Source organism: Podarcis liolepis, assembly GCF_965112155.1.
Source record: "Podarcis liolepis genome assembly, chromosome: 13".
Taxonomy (NCBI): domain Eukaryota; kingdom Metazoa; phylum Chordata; class Lepidosauria; order Squamata; family Lacertidae; genus Podarcis; species Podarcis liolepis.
In genome coordinates this window covers 21,661,271-21,682,260 of record NC_139573.1, presented here as the reverse complement: position 1 = coordinate 21,682,260, position 20,990 = coordinate 21,661,271, and the positions used below count along the sequence as shown (strand labels likewise).

The 20,990-nt window shown below is 46.0% G+C and overlaps 2 protein-coding genes across 4 annotated transcripts in view; one reads left to right on the top strand and one right to left on the bottom strand.

Moving 5' to 3' along the window:
- Window positions 1-20,659, bottom strand: part of LOC310691838 (integrin alpha-M-like) — a 30,694-nt gene extending 10,035 nt beyond the window's left edge. The window contains exons 1-4 of the mRNA XM_083472037.1: window positions 20,058-20,659; window positions 19,745-19,905; window positions 18,986-19,062; window positions 18,038-18,104 (exon numbers count right to left, since the gene is read on the bottom strand). The gene's annotated coding sequence lies outside the window, so the exon portion shown is untranslated. The remainder of the gene's footprint in view (window positions 1-18,037; window positions 18,105-18,985; window positions 19,063-19,744; window positions 19,906-20,057) is intronic.
- On the top strand, window positions 896-16,045 carry LOC310691818 (testicular acid phosphatase homolog). Of its 3 annotated transcripts, XM_083471980.1 has the most exons (11): window positions 896-1,077; window positions 3,291-3,386; window positions 8,701-8,787; window positions 11,077-11,214; window positions 11,905-12,003; window positions 13,232-13,327; window positions 13,411-13,543; window positions 13,967-14,049; window positions 14,446-14,552; window positions 15,501-15,670; window positions 15,752-16,045. In XM_083471980.1, the coding sequence occupies exons 1-11, from the start codon at window positions 907-909 to the stop codon at window positions 15,835-15,837; spliced, it is 1,266 nt and encodes a 421-aa protein (XP_083328106.1). In that variant the 5' UTR covers window positions 896-906; the 3' UTR covers window positions 15,838-16,045. The 3 variants fall into 3 exon arrangements, with proteins under 3 accessions (XP_083328106.1, XP_083328105.1, XP_083328107.1); XM_083471979.1 differs by having other exon boundaries at window positions 15,501-16,045; XM_083471981.1 differs by having other exon boundaries at window positions 896-1,538; window positions 15,501-16,045.
- Window positions 20,660-20,990: the final 331 nt, after the last annotated feature.

Genomic DNA, 20,990 nt, shown 5'->3' with positions numbered 1-20,990 from the left:
GAGTATGAGGAAGATTGGATTAAATTTAATGATTACTTAGTTAAATATTGTGTATCTGAAGAAGTGTGCTTGCACACGAAAGCTCATACCAAGAACTAACTTAGTTGGTCTTTAAGGTGCTACTGGAAGGATTTTTTTTTTGTTTTAGTTAAATATGTTAAGTTAAATTAACTGAAAACAGCTTGCAGATACTTAATTGGCTTAGGGTTTTATTTAAGTTAAGTGATGAATTAATATGTTTAATTTCATAATGTGAAGATCTAAGGATGTTAATGTTTAACTTAAATTTTTTAAGAACTGTGATTTGGAAAACCGTTAAAAAGATATACAATGAAATTCAACCAAGGGGAAGTGAGGAAGTCACTTAACAATGTTAATAAGTGTAATTTTTAACAAGGCTATGATTTATGTTTGTTTGTCTTATGTGTTTGTTTGTTTATAATGTTGTGAAAACCAAAAAAAAAAAAAAAAGGGGAAAAAACCTTAACAATGCTTGCGGGACAGGCAGAAATCCATCAGGAGAAGCTCCTCTTCGGCACATCTCTGTGCGAGCAAAAGGGTTTACCTGCTGAATTTTTGCCAGACACCCAGCGGCTAAACACACTGGAAACCGGCCAGAAACAAACCCGGCAACTGGTTATCACAGGCTCAGATGTTTTCTCTGCAGGTGGAGAAGGCAAGACGTAATGTCTTGGTTGGGAGTTGTAATCATCAGGGCAAGTGAATCTCCCCCCCACCCCCATTTAACAAACAGGTAGTTTTAAGGGGACTGGCAGGTGTAAAAGGGGGGGAGGGGAAACCGACACTCTTTTCACACACTAACGCACACACATGAGCTCTGTGGTGCCGCCTGTTAGATCTGACCTGTCAGCAAAGGAAAACGAGAGATAATTACAGGGTCTGAGGATGGGCCTATATAACGGAAGAGTTTGCCCTCCCTCCCTCCCACAGTTCTTTTTCCAGGTGGCAGAGACCATGAGGCTCTCTGTAACTCTGGCACCTTGGATTCTCCTCCTCATCCAGGATATTCTGCCTCTCATGCCGGCCCAAGAGAGGACGCTGCGCTTCGTCACGCTGGTACACAGGAGGGTGGGTGGCAGGAACTAGGGCGCCTGGGTTCTCCAGGAAGGAGCATGGATCTAGCGCTGCATGGCAAGAGGGAAAGGAGCCAGAATACTTTGGGGGCGGTGTGAGGTCTGTGGGGTCAGAGATGGGAAGCAGAGCTTCTGGATTCCTTGAGTCAGGAATGAAGGCGTAGGGTGCATTCTGCTCCAAGCAGAGAGTTGCCTCTCTTTCATTTCATATATTGCTATAGTCTATCTTTCAGGATATAAATCCTACTGAGGTGTCTTAGAACTGACATTTAATTACTTACAAACACACACACACACACACACACACACACACTGGTACCTCTGGTTACGAACTTAATTTGTTCCGGAGGTCCATTCTTAACCTAAAACCGTACTTAACCTGAGGTACCACTTTAGCTAATGGGCCTCCTGCCGCCACCGCGTGATTTCTGTTCTCATCCTGAGGTAAAGTTCTTAACCTGAGGTACCGTAACCCAAAGTGTTTGTAACCCAAGGTACCACTCTGTGTGTGTGTGTGTATGAATGACTTTGATATTTAATTAATTATAAAAGTATGTCAGTATCCTGTATCATAAAATATCAAGGTGGTGTTCATTGTTAAAACAGGGGGGAAACCAGTGTTTTTAAACAATAAAAACACAGAAAAACATTAAGGAGACTGGCTATTGAAAAACGCCAAAACTTTGTGTTGTTTCCAGTGTTGGTCAAACGCCACTGAAATTAATGGACCCTAAGTTAGTCGTGCCCATTCATGTCAATGGATCCAGTCCAAGTCTGTCTAACCGTGGTTACAACCCCATCATGGTGGGTGGGACAGTTCTGTACTGGAAGGGCACCAGAGATCTGTGTCTGCGCTGGGCACAGAGACACATCACACACTCAGAGACTTGTAGCACCTTAGAAACTAACACTTACTGTGGCATAAGTCTCCATGCACTTAAGACCACTTTGTCAAATACCTGATGCTGGCACCCCCCTTTTTTTTAACTGATCGGTCTAATAGCTTGTTTAGTCTCAAGAAGGGTAATAACATATATATACTGTATACTCACACACATAGGATGGTTCTCTTGTAATGCATCAGATCTGAAGAGGAGTAAATAGAAATTTGTATTTTTAATTTCTTTAAAGGGGTAGCTTTTAAAGCACTAGATGCTATAAAACAGAGTTGTTGTTTTATATATGGGATGCATAATTTATAATAATACCTGTATAAGTACATATTTGGTTATTTTGCAATACACTTCCTGCATATCACATAAACTCAAAAGTAAAAATTATAAAGCGGCTGTGGTTTTGGATTTGAAGAAGAAGAGTTTGGATTTGATATCCTGCCTTTCACTCCCTTTAAGGAGTCTCAAAGCGGCTAACATTCTCCTTTCCCTTCCTCCCCCACAACAAACCCTCTGTGAGGTGAGTGGGGCTGAGAGACTTCAGAGAAGTGTGACTGGCCCAAGGTCACCCAGCAGCCGCATGTGGAGGAGCGGAGACGCGAACCCGGTTCCCCAGATTAATAGACTACCGCTCTTAACCACTACACCACACTGGCTCACCACACTCTCTTTTCTTTGCCCCTCACCTGTAAATGAATTGGTGCAGGCATCTTGTTTCTGGTTTACAGACTGACCCTCCAGCAGTGCCATCTATTACAGAAAGAGAAAACGCGTGTCTGTTTCTGTGCATGTGTGTGAGAGAACTAAATAGCAAAGGGGGTGTGTGGAGGTGGAATAATATGAAAGGTAAATCACAGTAGGTCCCATTTTGCAGGCCAGGATCACAGAATCATCTTAAGAGTTCGAAGGGACCCAAGGGGCATCTAGTCCAACCCCCTGCAATGCAGGGATCTCAGCGAAAGCATCCATGGCAGACGCCCATCCAACCTCTGCTTCGAAAACCTCCCTGGAAGGAGAGTCCACCACTTCTCGTGGGAGTCTGTTCCACTGCCAAACAGCTCTTACTGTCAGAAATTTCCCAAATGTTTACTTGGAATCTCCTTTCCTGTAACTTGAAGCGACTGGTTCGAGTCCTACCCTCAAGAGCAGGAGAGAGAAAAAGCATGCTCCCTCTTCCATGTGACAGCCCTGAAGATATTATAAAAGTCCAAAGATTCCTGGTCCTGTAGGTTAGAAATTTGAGGGCAAAACTATCACTCGGTTTGCTGCATGTCGCTGTTCTGACCCCCTTCTTCTTTCTTAGGTGTATCGCCATGGTGACCGATCCCCTCTGGGCACCTACCCCACGGATCCCCACAAAGCGGCACCCTGGCCACAAGGCTTCCAGCAACTCACTGAGGTGGGTGTTGAATGGTTTCTTTAAATGTAAAGGTTCATCATTGTTCCACTCCATGTGTATGTCTTTAAAGGGCCAGAGCAAGATAACGAGACCCAGCTTTACAGCTGTGTAACATAGCAGGTGCTGCTGAGTTGTATTTGATTAAGGTGTGTCAGCATTTGGGTAGAGTATATAAGGAGCAGCACCTAGCTCTCCCATTACCCTGGGGGATGGGTTGGTGGTTGGGTCTGGTTTGTTTGTTAATATATTTAGTGTAAATGGAGTTTTTGTTTTTCTTATTAAAACCTTCTTTAAGTTATTTTTGAGTCCTTTCTTTTTAATGCATGATCTCCCCAGCAAGCTCTCTGCAGTGTCACTATACTGCAAAAAGCCAACATCTTTGGTTATGGGCCCAGCTGCTGAGTGGATGACTGCATATTTTTGGACTCTGAGAAAGGTTTGAAAACTCCTTCTCCTGTTAGCGTAGTTTTTGTGGGTCTGGAAGATATCCAGAATGGTTGACCAGGTTCCTGAAGCTGAGAAGGCTCTGGTCTTCCCACAGCTAACAGATGAGAACTATAGTTTATGGTCTTTTCGGGTGGAGGCGCTTTTGACCTCTAGAGAAGTATGGACCTATGTAACTGATGACCCTCCTGACCCTGTAACTAATGCTTGGTCGAAAGGAGATGCAAAAGCCAGGGCGATAATTAATTTGGCAGTCAGCGACCAGCAAGTAGTCTATATAAGAAATAAGAAAACTGCCAAAGAAATGTGGGACAGTCTTGCAGCAGTGCATGTTAGAAAAGAGTCAGCGTCTGCATTGACGTTTTTCAAGCAGTTGTACCAGACGAAGTTGCAGCCTGGTGGTGATTTGGCAGCACACTTGAGACGTCTGGAGGCAATACGCGGCGAATTAATTCGAAGGGACATGGAGGTACCTGATATTCAGTATGTTTTTATCATCCTTTGTTCCCTTAATGAGGACTTTGATGGTATAGCTAGCCAGATATCTGCCGTTCCACCAGCACAATTAACTGTGGAAGGGGTAACGGCAAGATTAATGGGCGAGTTGGATAGAAGGGAGGCTTGTGCCATAAGCACTCCTGTTTCCAGAAAGAATGAGGAACGCCATATGCAAACCTGTGGTGATACAACTGCATTTAAAGCTGCAAAGCGTTGTTGGTTCTGCAATAAGCAAGGACATTTTGCAAGGGACTGCAGATCCAAAAGAAAGCAAAGTACTCCCAAGCCTGTTTCTGTTCGTCAATCACGGTCGTCAGCCCAGCAGCCAGCATCGTATAGTAGAGATAGAAACGAGCCGCGAGCTTTTCACGCTCGGACTAAAGATCGTAAAAGAATTAAAGGTGCCAAGTGGAAGTCTTTTGTTGTCGACTCAGCAGCATCTCAGCATATCTGCAATGATCGAAGCTTGTTTATTTCTTTCGAAGAGGAAATTGGTAGTGTACATTTAGCCAATTCACAAGTCTTGCAGTCGCTTGGCAGGGGTACCGTTAAACTTGACTCTTTGAACATTACAATAGCGAACTGCATTTACTGCCCGTCAGTGGACAATTTATTATCAGTAAGGTGCTTTGCTCATCAAGGGATAACTGTGCGTTTCTTAAAGTCAATGTGTGAGTTTTTCGAGGGGAACAAACGTCTATTGTATGCCCGGGAATCTGATGGTTTATATAGACTGTATTTTCGCACCTACTCACAATCACCTATAAATTGCAGAGCAGCACAGTCAAGCCAGGGGTTGAGGAATGTAAGACCACATTCTGGGTGTGTCCACATGGCGCACAGAATTCTGGGACACCTGAATTTTGCTGATGTAATTAAGACAAAGAATATTGTCAATGGTCTCAACTTAAAACCATGCAAATTCTTTATGCAATGTCTATCCTGTTGCAAGAATAAGATTAAGGTTGCACGCAAGGGTAGGTGCTCAGATAGGAAAGTAACTGAGCCATTTGAGCATGTACATTGTGATTTAGTTGGGCCACTCCCACCCTCATTAGGAGGTTCAAAGTACTGGCTTACTCTCATAGACCAGTATAGTAGATATTGTTGGACTTATGCAATAGCTGAGAAGTCCCAAGCATTTGAGAAGTACAAGGTTTTTTGCAACTGGGTAAAAATGCACTTTAACAAACCTATTAAGAACCTGTTTTCTGACCGGGGCGGGGAATTTGTTTCTGAGGATTTTGAGAAATTCCTGGAAGCGCAGGGGACTACTCATGAGTTATCTTGCCCCCGAAGTCCCTGGCAAAATGGGCTTGTTGAAGTTGTGCAGCGTGACTTGCAGGCAGGGGTTAAAACTTATCTGCACGATGCTAATCTGCCCAAAGTCTTTTGGGCTGAAGCACTCCATGCTTTTTGTTATGTTAGAAATCGCAGTTATCATTCTGGTTTAGATGTCACCCCCTATGAGAAGTTGTTTAAAAAACGCCCTAATCTGAAATACCTACGCATTTGGGGTTCAGATGTAATTATGCATTATCCCGCTAAGCAGAAATTGGGTGAACGTAGTGTTCAGGGAAAATTAATGGGCTACCAGCAGGGGGCGTACAGAATTTACATACCAGCAACTGGCAAATTTCATATTACCAGAAGCATGATACAAACTGTAAATTGGAATGGAGTTGCTGTTTTCCAAGATACTAATGGTATAAATGATACTGAGGAAGAAGAGGTAGAAGAAGCAGCAGCAGGAGGAAATGGTGATTCTGAATTAATAGAAAAAGACAAAAAGCCTGTTGGATCTGATAATTTGTTTGAGGACTTAAAGTCACAGGCACCCGAGGGGAGGTTAGATTCTCTTGAGTTTTCTGACCGTGAGCTTAGCCTACAGGCACCTCTTCAGTCTGACAATGATGATTTACAACCTGAAACTAGTAGTTCATTGAGTCCCATTAAGTCTGAGGAGTCTGACTCTCCTTCCGGACTGAGACGTTCAGATAGAAAGAGGCAGAAGCCACAACGTTTCGCAGATGAACACTTTAATACTGTGTATGCCAATAAGGTGGTTTTTGAGCCAAAAAGCTACAGTGATGTTCAGAATTTACCTAAGCACCAAGCTGTAAATTGGTATAAAGCTATGAACTCTGAGATAGCTTCTTTAAAAGAGCATAACACTTGGTCTCTTGTACCACAAACCCCAGATATGAGACTTATTGATTCAAAATGGGTTTATAGAGTTAAAATGAATGACAAAAATGAAGTTGTAAGGTACAAGGCAAGATTAGTTGCTAAGGGCTTTCAACAAATTCCAGGCGAAGATTATGATTTGTGCTATTCACCAAGTGTAAAATATGAAACAGTTAAGCTTTTGTTAAAAGATGCATCACAACGTGGACATTCTGTTTATCACCTAGATATAAAAACTGCATATTTGTTTGCAGATTTAAAAGAACAAATTTTTATGCGTGTCCCTGAAGGCATAGACGCTGCTGAAGGTTTGGTATGCAAATTAAATAAATCCCTTTATGGTCTGCACCAAAGTGGAAGGAATTGGCACCAAACTTTAGCAAAAGAATTGCTAGATATTGGTTTTTCACAAGGAAAGGCAGACAATTGTGTGTTTATAAAGGAAAGGGCAAACTCTGTAACAAAAATATGTGTGTATGTAGATGATGTGTTAATTTCTACAAAAACCAAACAGGAATATGAACAGGTAGTTTCACAGTTACAGAAGAAATTTGATGTGGTGGAATTAGGCATAGCTAAAAATTACTTATCCATGCAAATTGAGAAAGACAAAAATGGATCTTTTCTGGTTCATCAAACTGCAAAAATTGATGATCTTGTTGAAATGCTATGTTTAGAAAATGCAAATGGGAAGGAAACACCTATGGTGTGTGGTTTCACCTTTACAGGTGAAGATAAGCCATTTCCTAACAAAACTTTGTATCGTTCTGCTATAGGCAAGCTAAATTTCATTCAAAGAATCTCAAGACCAGATATAACTTATGCTTTTCACTTTCTGGCAAAATTTGTGGAAAAGCCCACTACACAATGTTTCTCTGCTCTTAAGAGAGTGGTAATGTACCTTAAACATACCAAACATTATAGGTTGCAGTTTACATCCAGTATTGACAAAGGTTTTGAAATTTTCTGCGATGCATCTCATGCAGTGGAACAAAATAATTGCAGGGGTGTGTCTGGTATGGTGTTTTGTTATAACGGTTGTCCATTTGAATGGAAGTCCCAGACACAAACCATTATTTGTCTCTCCACAACAGAGAGTGAATTATGTGCATGCGTTCAGGCCACTCGTGATGTGGAATGGTATCTGCAAGTATTCGCAGACCTACAGATGCAAGTAACACTACCAGTAAAGGTTTACCTTGATTTCCAGAGTGGACTTGCTATCCTGTGTTCAGAGACCAATACGCAGCGCACTAGAGTCTTAAGATTACGTTTAGAATTTGTAAAGAAACTAATTGCTGATGAAATGGTTGTATTTAAATATGTTCCAGGTGACAATCAAATTGCAGACATTTTTACAAAAGCACTTCCAAAGGTTACACATGAAAAACATGTACAAAGTATGCTTTATGTTTTTGTTCCACAATGATGAACCGCAGGGGAAATGTTGAATGGTTTCTTTAAATGTAAAGGTTCATCATTGTTCCACTCCATGTGTATGTCTTTAAAGGGCCAGAGCAAGATAACGAGACCCAGCTTTACAGCTGTGTAACATAGCAGGTGCTGCTGAGTTGTATTTGATTAAGGTGTGTCAGCATTTGGGTAGAGTATATAAGGAGCAGCACCTAGCTCTCCCATTACCCTGGGGGATGGGTTGGTGGTTGGGTCTGGTTTGTTTGTTAATATATTTAGTGTAAATGGAGTTTTTGTTTTTCTTATTAAAACCTTCTTTAAGTTATTTTTGAGTCCTTTCTTTTTAATGCATGATCTCCCCAGCAAGCTCTCTGCAGTGTCACTATACTGCAAAAAGCCAACAGTGGGGGCTTGGTGTGTGTGTGTGTGTGTGTAGAGGGGTGGGATGAGCACTGGAGGCAAATGGGGCACTGTCCCTGTCTGGCTGCCTTTTTGCTGTACAACCAATCAGGGGCTGGCTCTCCCTGCCATTGGCTCAAGCTCCACCTGTTTTCTGCCCTGCCGATCCCCATGGTCACCTCCAGCCACAACTTTGGGAAGGGGGAGAAAGGCACTTGCCAGAATTTCCATGACTGGAGTTTTTGTGTGAGTGAAGGTGACTGATCTCAGCCTTCGCTTTGCACTGGAGCAATGGGACAGCCCTGTTTTGGAGGACGCTTCAGATCTTTCTCTCCCCCCCCCCACCTTGTTTTTTTCCTTTTGTCTGCTGCAGGTAGGTATTTTGCAACAGAAGGCACTGGGACGATTCCTCAGAGAGAGATATGCTGACTTCCTGAGTGCATCCTACAAACCACAGGAGGTAAATATTTGTTTGCTTATTTAATAAAGGCGATAGATATATTCCACACCAGCATCCAAGAATTCACAAGGCAGCAAATGTGAATACAGTAATAAATATATATAAAGCATGCAACAATTTAAGTGTTAGCTGACATGCAAAAATAAGCAGCAGCAGCACCCCCAAAATGTACCGTATTTTTCGCCCTATAAGACGCACCGGCCCATAGGACGCACCTAGTTTTCAGGGGGGGAAATCAAGGAAAAAAATATGATTTCCCCCCCGCAGCTCTGGGAGCAGCGGACAGGCTGCACGCAGCCTGTGCGCTACTCCAAGACCTCCCTGCTTTTGCAGGGAGGTGGCGGAATTCCCCCACCTCCCGCAAAAGCCCACAGGAGCCCCACTTGACTCCTGCGGGCTTTTCGACTAGGAGGGAGAAGGGACTGATTCGGCCAGTCAGTCCCTTCTCCCTCCTTGGGGAAAAGCCCCCAAGAGCCGCTTGCTCTTTAAAGGGTGCACGGCTCCTGCAGGCTTTTCTAGGAGGTGGGGAATTCCCCCACCTCCTAGAAAAGCCGGGGAGCCCCTTTAAAGAGCGCACGGCTTTTGCGGGCTTTTGCGGGAGGTGGGGGAATTCCCCCATCTCGCGCAAAAGCCCAAAGGAGGGAGAAGGGACTGATTCGGCCAGTCAGTCCCTTCTCCCTCCTTGGGGAAAAGCCCCCAAGAGCTGCTTGCTCTTTAAAGGGTGCACGGCTCCTGCAGGCTTTTCTAGGAGGTGGGGAATTCCCCCACCTCCTAGAAAAGCCGGGGAGCCCCTTTAAAGAGCGCACGGCTTTTGCCTGCTTTTGCAGGAGGTGGGGGAATTCCCCCATCTCCCGCAAAAGCCCAAAGGAGGGAGAAGAGACTGATTCGGCTAGTCAGTCCCTTCTCCCTCCTTGGGGAAAAGCCCCCAAGAGCCGCTTGCTCTTTAAAGGGTGCACGGCTCCTGCAGGCTTTTCTAGGAGGTGGGGGAATTCCCCCCCTCGTAGAAAAGCCAGCAGAAGCCGCGGAGCCCCTTTAAAGAGCGCACGGCCTTTGCCTGCTTTTGCGGGAGGTGGGGGAATTTCCCCATCTCCCGCAAAAGCCCAAAGGAGGGTTGGAGAGTAGCGGCAAGGCGTCGCGCGCCTTCCCGCTGCCCCCCATCCTCTGGGGCTGGCGATGGGGGAAGCGCTGCTTTCCCCACCGCCAGCCTCAAACCCGGGTTGGAGAGCAGCGGCAAGGCGTTGCGCGCCTTCCTGCTGCCCCCCATCCTCTGGGGCTGGCGATGGGGGAAGCGCTGCTTTCCCCACCGCCAGCCTCAAACCCGGGTTGGAGAGCAGCGGCAAGGCGTCCCGCGCCTTCCCGCTGCCCCCCATCCTCTGGGGCTGGCGATGGGGGAAGCGCTGCTTTCCCCACCGCCAGCCTCCAAGCCGGGTTGGAGAGTAGCGGCAAGGCATCGCGCGCCTTCCCGCTGCCCCCCATCCTCTGGGGCTGGCGATGGGGGAAGCGCTGCTTTCCTCCACCGCCAGCCTCAAACAGCAGACTCTCCTGGCTTCAGCGGAAGCAACGCGAAGCCTCCGGAGCGCAGGCTTCGGAGGCTTCGTGTTGCTATCGCTGAAGCCAAGGAGTCTGCATTCGCCCCATAAGACGCACCCACATTTCCCCTTCATTTTTGGAGGGGAAAAAGTGCGTCTTATAGGGCGAAAAATACGGTATCCAAACCCATAACACCAGCTCCACCCACCTTTTAAAAAGCTAATGGGTGGAGGGTGAAGCCAGAGGGAAAAACTGGGTGGCTCTAGAGGCCCAAGTGAACAATGGAGGTTTTTGATTTTTACATCCCACCTTTCCTCCAAGGAACTCAATGAGGCATACACAGCTCTTCCCCTCTCCATGTTATTCTCACAAGAACCCTGTAAAGTAGTTTAGACTGAGAGAGGGTCACCCAGTAAGTTTCATGGCTGAGTGGGAATTTGAACCCTGGTTTCCCATTTCCTACTCCCAATACACAACACTGGCTTCCCAGGCTATGTTCCAGCCACACAAAAGCCCAAAGCTTCTACGCTCCCACCAACACAACTCTATTGTCTCTTCAGGCGAGCAAGCGACATTAGCATCACAGGTCAAAGACACATTCCAGCCAGGCCAGAGCAGCTTGAGAGGGCGTAGTGGAGGCCAGTGAGACGTCTGGGCTTGGAGAGTCTCAAGGACAGGATAAATAGCCCCACTGGCACTCGGGGACAGCCAAGGCTTTCACCCGCCTTGAGGCCAACCAACCATTATGCCCCTTTCTAGATCTATATCCGCAGCACAGATTACGACCGCACCTTAATGAGCGCCCAAGCCAACCTGATGGGGCTCTATCCAAGCTCAGATCCAGAGATCAGCTGGAGACCTGTTCCCATCCACACTGTGCCTACTAAGTATGATAAGGTAATCCTTCGCAACTTGCCCAGATTTTACTGGTTCTCATCAGCTGCTTCTCTGCTTTGTATTGAGTTTACGTGGCATTTTCTTATATTGCTTTTATTGAACACCATCCTATGAGTCTTCCATTGTAAGGTGGTCTATGCATGAAACAAATGTATTTTTTGACAGAGCAGCTAAGGGAAGTGTTTCCTGAAAAGGGGAATGCCACTTCACGAAATCCAACTTTATCAAGAATGAGTTTCTTTCTGGCTCTTTTATTTTGATGCCTTGCCATATTTCTGTATGAGTTCCATCTAGGTGCTGCATTTTCATTCTGGTCAAGCTTAAAAATCGGGACAGAGACTCATTAAGTATATTTACCATTTAGACCGGTGTCGTGAAGTCTAGCATTCAATCTACTACACCAGCCTGGTAATCTGGCAGATATTTTGAATTATAATTCCCATCAACCACCTGTGCTGTCAGAGGCTGATGGGAATGGTCGCGAAAATATCTGCCTGACTCCAGGTTGCTGAAGACGGCTCTACACGGCAGCCTTTTTTTGGGCAAGAGTACACAGATGTGAAAGTGAGATTCAACCAGTGTTCCTGCTTCTGAAGTGTAGCCCCATAGTTTACATGTGGGAAAGGCAAGAGGGGTCAGCTTTCCCCAAGAATCAGCTTTCTCTGTCTTTTCCTACCCCACACCTCACAGCTGCTGAAGCCGCCAACCCGGAACTGCCTACGATACCAACAGCTGATGGGAGAGACAATTAATTTGCCAAGCTATCAGGCTAAAATGGAGACCTGGAAGGTATCAGGGAAAGTGGGGGGGGGGGGGGAGGAAGGAAGGGAGGGAGGAGGGGAGAATGGATTCCAAAATCAGGATTTCTTCTTCATCCAATTCATCAATCCAACTCTTTGCACCCATTGTAAGAGGAATGCACCATCAGGAGGGGGGGGGTCTTGTTCTCTGCCTTGATCACTCAGAGGATATATATGTACTACAAACTTAAAGCAGGTTTTATACCACTTTAATTGACCTGGCTTTTACCCAAAAGCAGCTTGGGAAATGTAGCTCAGCATGGATACTTTAGTGATCCAAAGCATGCACACCCCACCCCCACCCCGAAAATCATGGTTCCCAGGATTCCCTGCAGAGTGAATTACATTATACCAGTTCGCTTGTCTTGTCTTGCATTGCCATCGACAAGAAAACTGATTGCCTTCTTTTGCTTAAGGCAGCCCTTTGTTTACTTTTGGAAATCGCTGATGGCCAGTCTAGCACCCAATCTGAGTGTTTTTATTATTCATTTAAAATATTCATATACCACTTTGCGGGGCAAGAATCCAGGGTGGTTTCCAAAAAATTAAAGCTAAAGCTTTTGAATATAATAAAAAACATTAGTAACAACAGATACAAGATAAAAAAGGAATACTTTAAAAAAGTGCCCAGTGATGTAATGCAAACATGTTTATTCAAAAATAAATTACTCCTAGGTAAGCACTTGTAACAGCCTTTGCCAATCCTAGTGCCCTTCAGCTGGTTTGGACTACAACTCCCATTAGCCCCAGATAGCACCTTGTTGGGCCTGAGGGCACATTCAAGAAATCTAAGAAACTGTCATGGGAATCACCCATTGCACAGAAGAAAAAACTGATGTTCGGGACCAAAAAACTCTACACAGCCCAAAATAAACAAAAAAGAAGGCTCACATACATAGTTTTAAAATATATACAAATTTGAGAAAGGCAGGGGCCCTTAGACCTAACTTAGTCATGTTTATTAACTCTGATGGGTCTAGTCTTGAGTGAAACAAACACTGAATACCATCCATAATGGGTCTAATTGTGGTGCCAACCCTACATGGAAGTGGGTTTTCGGAAGCCACACCACTTCACTTACAACATTCAGGCCTATGTGGACATAAACTGGTGTTAGTAAGACCATGTAGGATAGTGGAACCAGCTTTCTCCAGGAAAAGCACATTGAAGTTCCAGTCCGTTAGCTAATTCTTCTTCCCTCTTCCCTCCCTTCCCAGGGCTTTATGAGAGAGATGGCAAACCATACAGGGCTTAAAGAGGAACAGCTGACCCTGAGGGGCCTTTGGAGGGTCCACGACTCCCTCTTCTGCCAGGTAGGCATACTGCACCGCATAAAAGCCTTCCCACAGTTTGCCTCCAACCATACCTTTCTCCAGTGTTTTTTCTTTCCTTGCAGAAAACACACAACCTGACCTTACCCAGCTGGGCCACGCCACAGGTCCTGGCCACCCTTTCAGAGATGGAAGCATTCAATGTCGAAGCCCATGTGGGAATGCATGCAAGCCAGGAGAAGGCCAGATTCACTGGAGGTAAATTTTAATCAAATTTAGAGAATAAACATTCTAGTGCTGCTTTGACAAAACACGGCACTGGAAAAAAAATTGAGGGCCTGTTCACACGGCACCTGAAAATTCACTATTTTCCAGTTCAATGTGTTCCCCATTGTCCTCGCCAGATCCATACATGACCAATTTGTATGTGGGTTATGACATTTCTGTGTTTGTTTTTTTGTTACTATGGTTTTTCTTCCACTCAACCCTTCAACTGCTGATGGCGCATCCGCCAGTGCTCAGCACATGTGCTTGCATGACTCTCATTTTTGTATGCAACACAGCACCCCCTTGACCCCCAATTATTTGCAGAGCTGCTAGTTTTGTGCCTGTTGGTCAGTTAGTCTTTGACATAGGACCATAGGACACCCCTCAGTCAACAGTCTCTCTCCTTCCTTGCAGGGATATTACTTGGCGCTATCCTGAGCAACTTCTCCAAAGTAGTTTGCCGAGATCTGCCCCTGAAGATGATCATGTATTCTGCTGTAAGTCTTTCCACACCTTAAGACTTCAGAGGGACCATGTGGGAAGATGGGGTGTGTGGTTTAAGTGTGTTTAGCAGTCTGCCTGTTTAGAAGGATCTCGGGGCTCTTCAGTGGCTTCACTGCAAGCAGTCCTTTTTGAAAGTGCTAAAAATAGGCTCACTAAAGCGACAACTATAAAACTAAGCCTGCAAACTATGGAACAAACTTATCACATGAAAGGGAAACTGGAAGTTCCTTAATAGCACCCTCCATGATGATGAGGGGGAAGCAAAGTAATATCATCTAGCCTGCACATGAAAAAGTGGCATGTTTTAGGGAGTGGGGGGCATAGCAATATATTGTAAAATGCAAAACAAAACATGTTGGCTACATTTTTCCTGTTCACCTACTTTTTAGCATGACAGCACCTTAATCGCTCTTCAAGGAGCCCTGGGCGTTTATGAAGGTCCCCCTCCACCCTATGCTGCCTGTCATGGGTTTGAGTTCTACCAGGAAAGCAATAAGTAAGTCTGGTTCCATCTGTGGGGCAGGAAGAGTTTCTCTTGTTTGGCTGGGTGTTGAATTTGCTCTCCATCACAGAGAAAGGTTTGGTGTGCATGCAAAAACTGCACAGGTGCTGATGAACTACTGATAATTTATCATCCTGGTGAAATAAAATGCTGGCAGTATTTTAAGAGGCAAAAAAATGTCCAGCCTTCAAGGCTTGTGAGGGTGAGCTTAAAAGGCTTATAACTTGCAGCAATATCCCAGGGAACAGAATGTGCTCAGGCTTTCAGCTTCCTCTAACTCTGTGCCCAATAGAACAAATTATGTACAATTGCTTTTCCATGAAGAACTGAAATTTTTACTTGTTGAAAAAGCAGCTTATACATGCCCCCCCCCCGTTCCTTTTGTGGCTCCGCTATCCTCCCACAACTCAATGGTAGACACATTACTTCACATGCAAAGGATCACACAGGTTCAATCCCCAGTATTCTCCAGGCAGGGCTGGGGAAAGGCTCCCTGTTTGAAACCGTGGCATGTTTTCCCTTGTTTTCTTAAATTAAAAGCCACCTTTTGGAGTACGGAAATCTTCTCTGTCGTTTTTTTATTTTATTTTTAGTTCTGACTTTGATATAAGGAAACATTATTATTACTACCCTTTCTTAAAAGTTGTCCTCTCCAAACCAAGGAGTACACCATTCGGAGGGACTCTCTCTCTCTGCCAGCTCCTAGTATCCCTTGCAGTAGTAACAGCTGCCTCCCAGCGACTTGTCAGCACATTTGCAGTTGCTGACGCATTGACACAAAGCACAGCATAGTTAAGAGGCTGAGACAGAACCAGAACATTTTGAGAGACACTGCAGGAAGGAAAGCACCAAATATCAGAGCCAATGTTTGTCAGTGCGGGGTTATGGGAGGAGGTTAAGAGTGCAATCTTTACTAAACTCCTGTGTTTTCCATCTTCCCAGCTCCTTCAGTGTATCCATGTTTTATCGGAACGAAAGCAGCCACCAGCCCCACACATTAGCCCTGCCTGACTGCCCCACACCTTGCCCACTGCCTCTCTTCATTCATCTTACGAAGGCAGTCATCCCGCTGGACTGGGATGCCGAATGCCAAAACCCTCGGGCAGGCACAGGTAATTCAAGGTCTTTTCCCTCCCCCTGGGAAGAGGGTCGCACTGACTCTCCCACTCACATCTGCTCAATTCCTTTTGCAGGGCGCACCGTAACAGCGTTGGCTGTGGCAGTAGGCCTGCTGAGCACGGCATTAATAGGAGCAGGCATCATGTACTGGAGGAGGTGATGGGAAGATGGGCTCATGGCAACCACCAATCGCCCTCATGGGAAGAGAGAACAGCCTCTACATGTTGTGAAGTGTGGTCCAGTGGAGCCAAGAGGGGCAAACTCAGACTCCCATCCACAGAAGCTGATGGTCCAAGCAGCACAGGCAAGAGGCACATTTACTGTAGGGAATTATTAGGAGACTTAAAAATAAAGCAAGTAGTGCAATGCTTGTGAGTACTACACTGTGTGTACCTTTCTGTCAGACATGGCAAGGGAATTCCTATGCCTCCACATTGTTTAGAGGGCCCCATGCTTTTCATTTTAGTATCTAATTTGCTCTGACAGACATACACCACTAATTTTTAAAATCGGGAGTTGGAAGGGACCTTGAGGATCATCTAGTCCAACCCCCTGGAATGCAGGAATATGCAGCTGTCCCATACAGGGATCGAACCTGCAACCTTGGTGTTATCAGCACCACGCTCTGACCACCTAAGCTGTGCTTAATGCCTTGGGTTCCCCACAAAAGACATCTGTGGTAGGATCAACATCTGGATGGCCAGATTTTCCGTACCTTGCCAAAAAGATGCCTGCATGTGAAAAACATTAAGTACAACTATGCAAATAATAAAAGATCAAACCTCTCCATTCTGAAGGAAATCAGCCCTGAGTGCTCACTGGAAGGACAGATCCTGAAGATTAGGCTCCAATACTTTGGCCACCTCATGAGAAGAGAAGACTCCCTGGAAAAGACCCTGATGTTGGGAAAGATGGCGGGCACAAGGAGAAGGGGACGACAGAGGACGAGGTGGTTGGACAGTGTTCTCGAAGCTACCAGCATGAGTTTGACCAAACTGCAGGAGGCAGTGGAAGACAGGAGTGCCAGGCATGCTCTGGTCCAGGGGATCACGAAGAGTGGACACAACTACATGACAACAATGCAAAACTACTTATCGTTTCTACATTTTATTGAAAAAAGTACATGCTGCACAGAATAACACTGCCCCTGCCTGGAGGCATACAATTCAAGTTCTGTTTTCCCCAAGTTGAAAGGAGTACATGGCAAGGTTGTGCAAAATGCAGCATTCTTGGCAAATATCCCCAAAGATATTCATGCTGCTTCAGAATCCAAGGTGCAACAAACAGCCTTGCTTTGGAGGGTGTGTATGGCTTATGATCAACAATTTATTTAGAGCATTTGTACCCTGCTCTTCAACCAAGGAGGTTACCAGCATGACTTATATGCAATCAATAAAAGCAAACCAGTTCCTGCCTGCAGGCTTACAATCTTAAAAACACAACACACAAAGGGAGGGAAGAGAAAAGAAATCAAACTCAGGTACCAATCCTTAGTTTTTCTTTTAATGACCAACTGGAAGTTCAGGGGTAGGAGGTGCCTGATACTGCCAATCTTTTGGCAAAGCTGATGGAATAATCCCTGCTTCTGATGGAAGCTCAACTCAACTGCTCTTAATAGAAAGCTGCAGCGAAGAGCCAAGCTACTTGGTTCTGAAATCAAGAAACTTACTTGAAAGAGTAGGAGGCTGGTGATCAAGCAGAGTTGGGGGAAAGGTGTATGTGCAAAGGCTGTTTAAGATGGAAGGCAGTGGGGAAAAAATCAGTGGATCCAATAATAATAATAATAATAATAAATGTTATCAGCTGATAGTCCAGGAGATTCTTTCAAGGTTGTGGGAGAAACCCATCCATTTCATTTTTTGCTGCGGGCATCCAGCTTGGCTGAGGCTGGGTGGGAAGAAATATGCCACATGAATTAGCAACGCAGTGCCTAGGGAAAGCCCACAGGATATGACGGTGCTTTTAAAAGGCTGCTGACTGAATCTTGAAGGGCCCTGTATCTCGGTCAGAAATAGTGTAATGTTCTTCTGGAATAATGGGACTATCCCTGTACAAGTTTGTTCAGGAACTTTAGTTATTCCCTCAGCCCAGCCCCAGCAGGCTAAGCCTTTTGGCCCCATGGAATACAAATCCAGTAAGAGAGCATTTACTTCCCAATTTAAAGGCTGTTAATTTTTAAAAAGACGCTCCCTGATACATGCCTCAGCGCTACAAAGCACACACAGTGAAGTACCTGCCTCTTAAAATAAATGGGAGGACTGACCCCTGTCAACACAACCTTGGCATAACCCTTAAGGATCAACTACTGTGTTTTTCAATGCCCAGATAATCTTTCCTCTGCCTTTCCTGCCCAGTTCTACCTGTGAGCCGTTAGGGCATGGAACCAGTTGCATCTTCCTGCCTGCAAGAGCTCAGGTGTTCCCATATCTGGAGGAAGAAAGCAAACAAACAAACAAACCATGTTGGCAAGACTTTTTTGCACACTATCCACAAGGTGTAGCCTAGTTTCAGTTTCACAGATCATTCACTACACATATTGGATTTCATGCCTGCAAGCACATTTTCCCTTCCTGCCACTCAGTTCTTTTTTAAAAAAGAGAGAATATGTAAAGAAATTAGGTGCATCACAATTTCAGGAGTAGCGAACATGATACTCCACACTATTGCTGGGACTGCAGTTTCCACCCTCCCTGGCCATTTGCTATGCTGGTGAGGGCTAACAGGAGCCCAACATTTGGAGGACACCATGCTGGTGACCCCCAACACAAACTTCAATATCTAAAAAGTTGTGGCAAATCATGGGTATTGCTTCTCCACTCCAAATTCCCAACTCTCTAAGCAGCTTTAAAACGGGGTGGTGGTGGGGCAATCTGGACAGCATGATACACTGGCCCCTTACCATTAAAAATGTTAATTACTCCAGCTTAACAGAAATGCAGTCCCGTACTTCCATAAGCTATAACACACACAAACTTCAGCACTAAACAATAGGAAAAGCTCAACTGCTGCACTGTGTCATTCCTAAGCCATTCATGCTTTACAGGCTGATGGAGCGAGAGCATTAATGCTAGGAGACCAAAGTTGTCCCTCTTCAGACACACGAAATGCACAGCCAAGTAGGGACTCTCAGATCCAGAACCCCTCAGTCTTCTGGAGTGTCAAGTCCCCAGAAGGCACCCAAATCATCACAGCGATCGGAGCCCAGTGCTGACATCATTGGGGTATCTCATGTTCCCGACCCACTTCTAGCACTGCACTAACTCTGTTCCAATACCCCTCTTCCAACTTGCCATTAAGTGAATGCTCACCAGCCTTGGCTGCCACTGAAGCACCTAGATTCAACTTGCGAGGCAGATATTCATCTTGGGTACATCATCAGGATCACCTAACAATAAAAGTATCGCAGTTAGGAGCTAGGAATGCATGGGACTATTTCCCTATATTAGATCAATCCATCACCACCCCTACCAAAGCTTTGCTGTACACCTGGATGAGAAGAGAGCAGAGAAAGATAGCATCCCAAAAGATTTTCACAAAATTCAACTAGTGCTGCCGGGAGAGGCTTTCATTCTCCAGTGTTTTGCCATTGTATCCTCTGCAGGAAGCCCCAGCCGCCACAACTGCACACACGTGTCTCAAAGTTCAACACACAGACCTAATCCCACCAGAGCCTTTCCCCCCCAACCTCAACCTTCTGCGATCAACAGGGATTCTGCTCCTCAGTCCCCCATGATGTCAAAGGCATGGGGGGCACTGTCATCGTCATTGCAATCCGAGCCCAGTGCTAACATCATTGGAGGAACCCTGTGGCCACAGCACTCCCACCTACACACAGCAATGCTCTCCTGGCTTACCATGCACCCCCATCTCCAATGGCAGGAAATTTGGCTCATATAAATACAGGACTTGCCAGACCTTGCATGGAACACCCAACGAATGCACCGGCACTCTAGAGGGGGAGATGGTGTTTCACTCTTTACTATCTAACTGAAGTGCCCAGAAAACCTTCTACAGTAGCTCAGGATTTCCCAGGGCAACAGTATGAAATTTGGCAGGGCAACACTTACCCAGTACCACAAGTTCATCAGGTCACTGGAGGCCCAAGATGGATGCTCCATTTTAAGCAGGAGATAGACAAAAAGTATCGCTGTAGGAAGGGAAAGCTGGTTAGTAAAATATGCCACTAGAGGCACTCTTCCAGAATCCTGCCTGACAGCACACTACATTCCTTATACCCAGTGGCGTAGCGTGGGTTGTCAGCACCCGGGGCAAGGCAAGTAATTTGCGCCCCCTAACCCGTGGATTTGCGCCCCCTAACCCTAACCCCCAGATGTTGCGCCCGGTGCAGCCGGCCCCCTTGCACCCCCCACGCTACGCCACTGCTTATACCAGTCCCTATATACACCCTTGTCTGCCAGTTTCAGTCAAAATCCCTTTTCTACCCCCCACAAATTCCCCCGTTAACTACCATGGGCGTAGCCAGGATTTTTGTTAGGCGGGGGCAGGCCTTTTGTTGGGGAGCAGAACCTCAGCCATGTATTTTTTTTATTTGGGGGAGGTAGCTGCCCCTCCCTGCCCCCCTCGGCTACGGGCTTAATTAAACCTTTTTACAAAGCTATTCTCCCTTATGCTGCTGAGCCTCATCAATCCTCCTTTGACTTTACACACTCAGCACCTTTATACAAGTCTTTAGCCCTCCCGTCTACATTCCAGTTTATTCCCCACACAAGCCCTACATGCCCTTTCCACTATGGGTCCCTCTCTACCTATCTGCACCCTAACGCCGCCTCTGCAACTCCACTACCCAGCTCTTATTCTAAACCTCTTCCTCTCCCCCCAACAGAGAGCCTAGCAGCAGAAGCGGGCGGGGGTATGGAGAAACCAATAAGGAATAAGCAACCCAGTTATTCGGCCCGTTGCCCGCCCGCTCGCCTGCCTTTGTATCGCGCAGCAACTCGGAACTCCTGCACGCCGCCATTTGAAACAGGAAGAAGTTTGGCCGCACGTGGCCCTTTTATACTCCTGCCTCGCCCCGCCCACACCTTCGGAGTCCGAACTCGTCAACTTTCGCGCGCGGCCGCCGTCCTGCGCGTGCGCATAGCTGATGAAATGGAACGCGGGCCTCGCCTCTCCCCTCTCGTAACGGGGCGCGCGTGCGCAAGGGAGGGGAGGCAGAGCAAGGCGGCGTGATGTTCTGCTGGTGGTTTTTGCGAGATAGTTTAGTGGCGGGAGATTCTGCATAGAGAAGCAACTTTGGCTGGTAGGCAAAGGAGTCGAGGGTTCAAATGCCTGTTTGGCCCTGAAGCTCACCGA

Coding starts and splice junctions, on each gene's coding strand:
- LOC310691818 (XM_083471979.1), top strand. CDS start 907: ATGGGCCTATATAACGGAAGAGTTTGCCCTCCCTCCCTCCCACAGTTC. Junction 11,215..11,904: donor TGCCTACTAAGTATGATAAG/GTAATCCTTCGC, acceptor CACACCTCACAG/CTGCTGAAGCCGCCAACCCG. Junction 13,544..13,966: donor GAAGGCCAGATTCACTGGAG/GTAAATTTTAAT, acceptor CCTTCCTTGCAG/GGATATTACTTGGCGCTATC.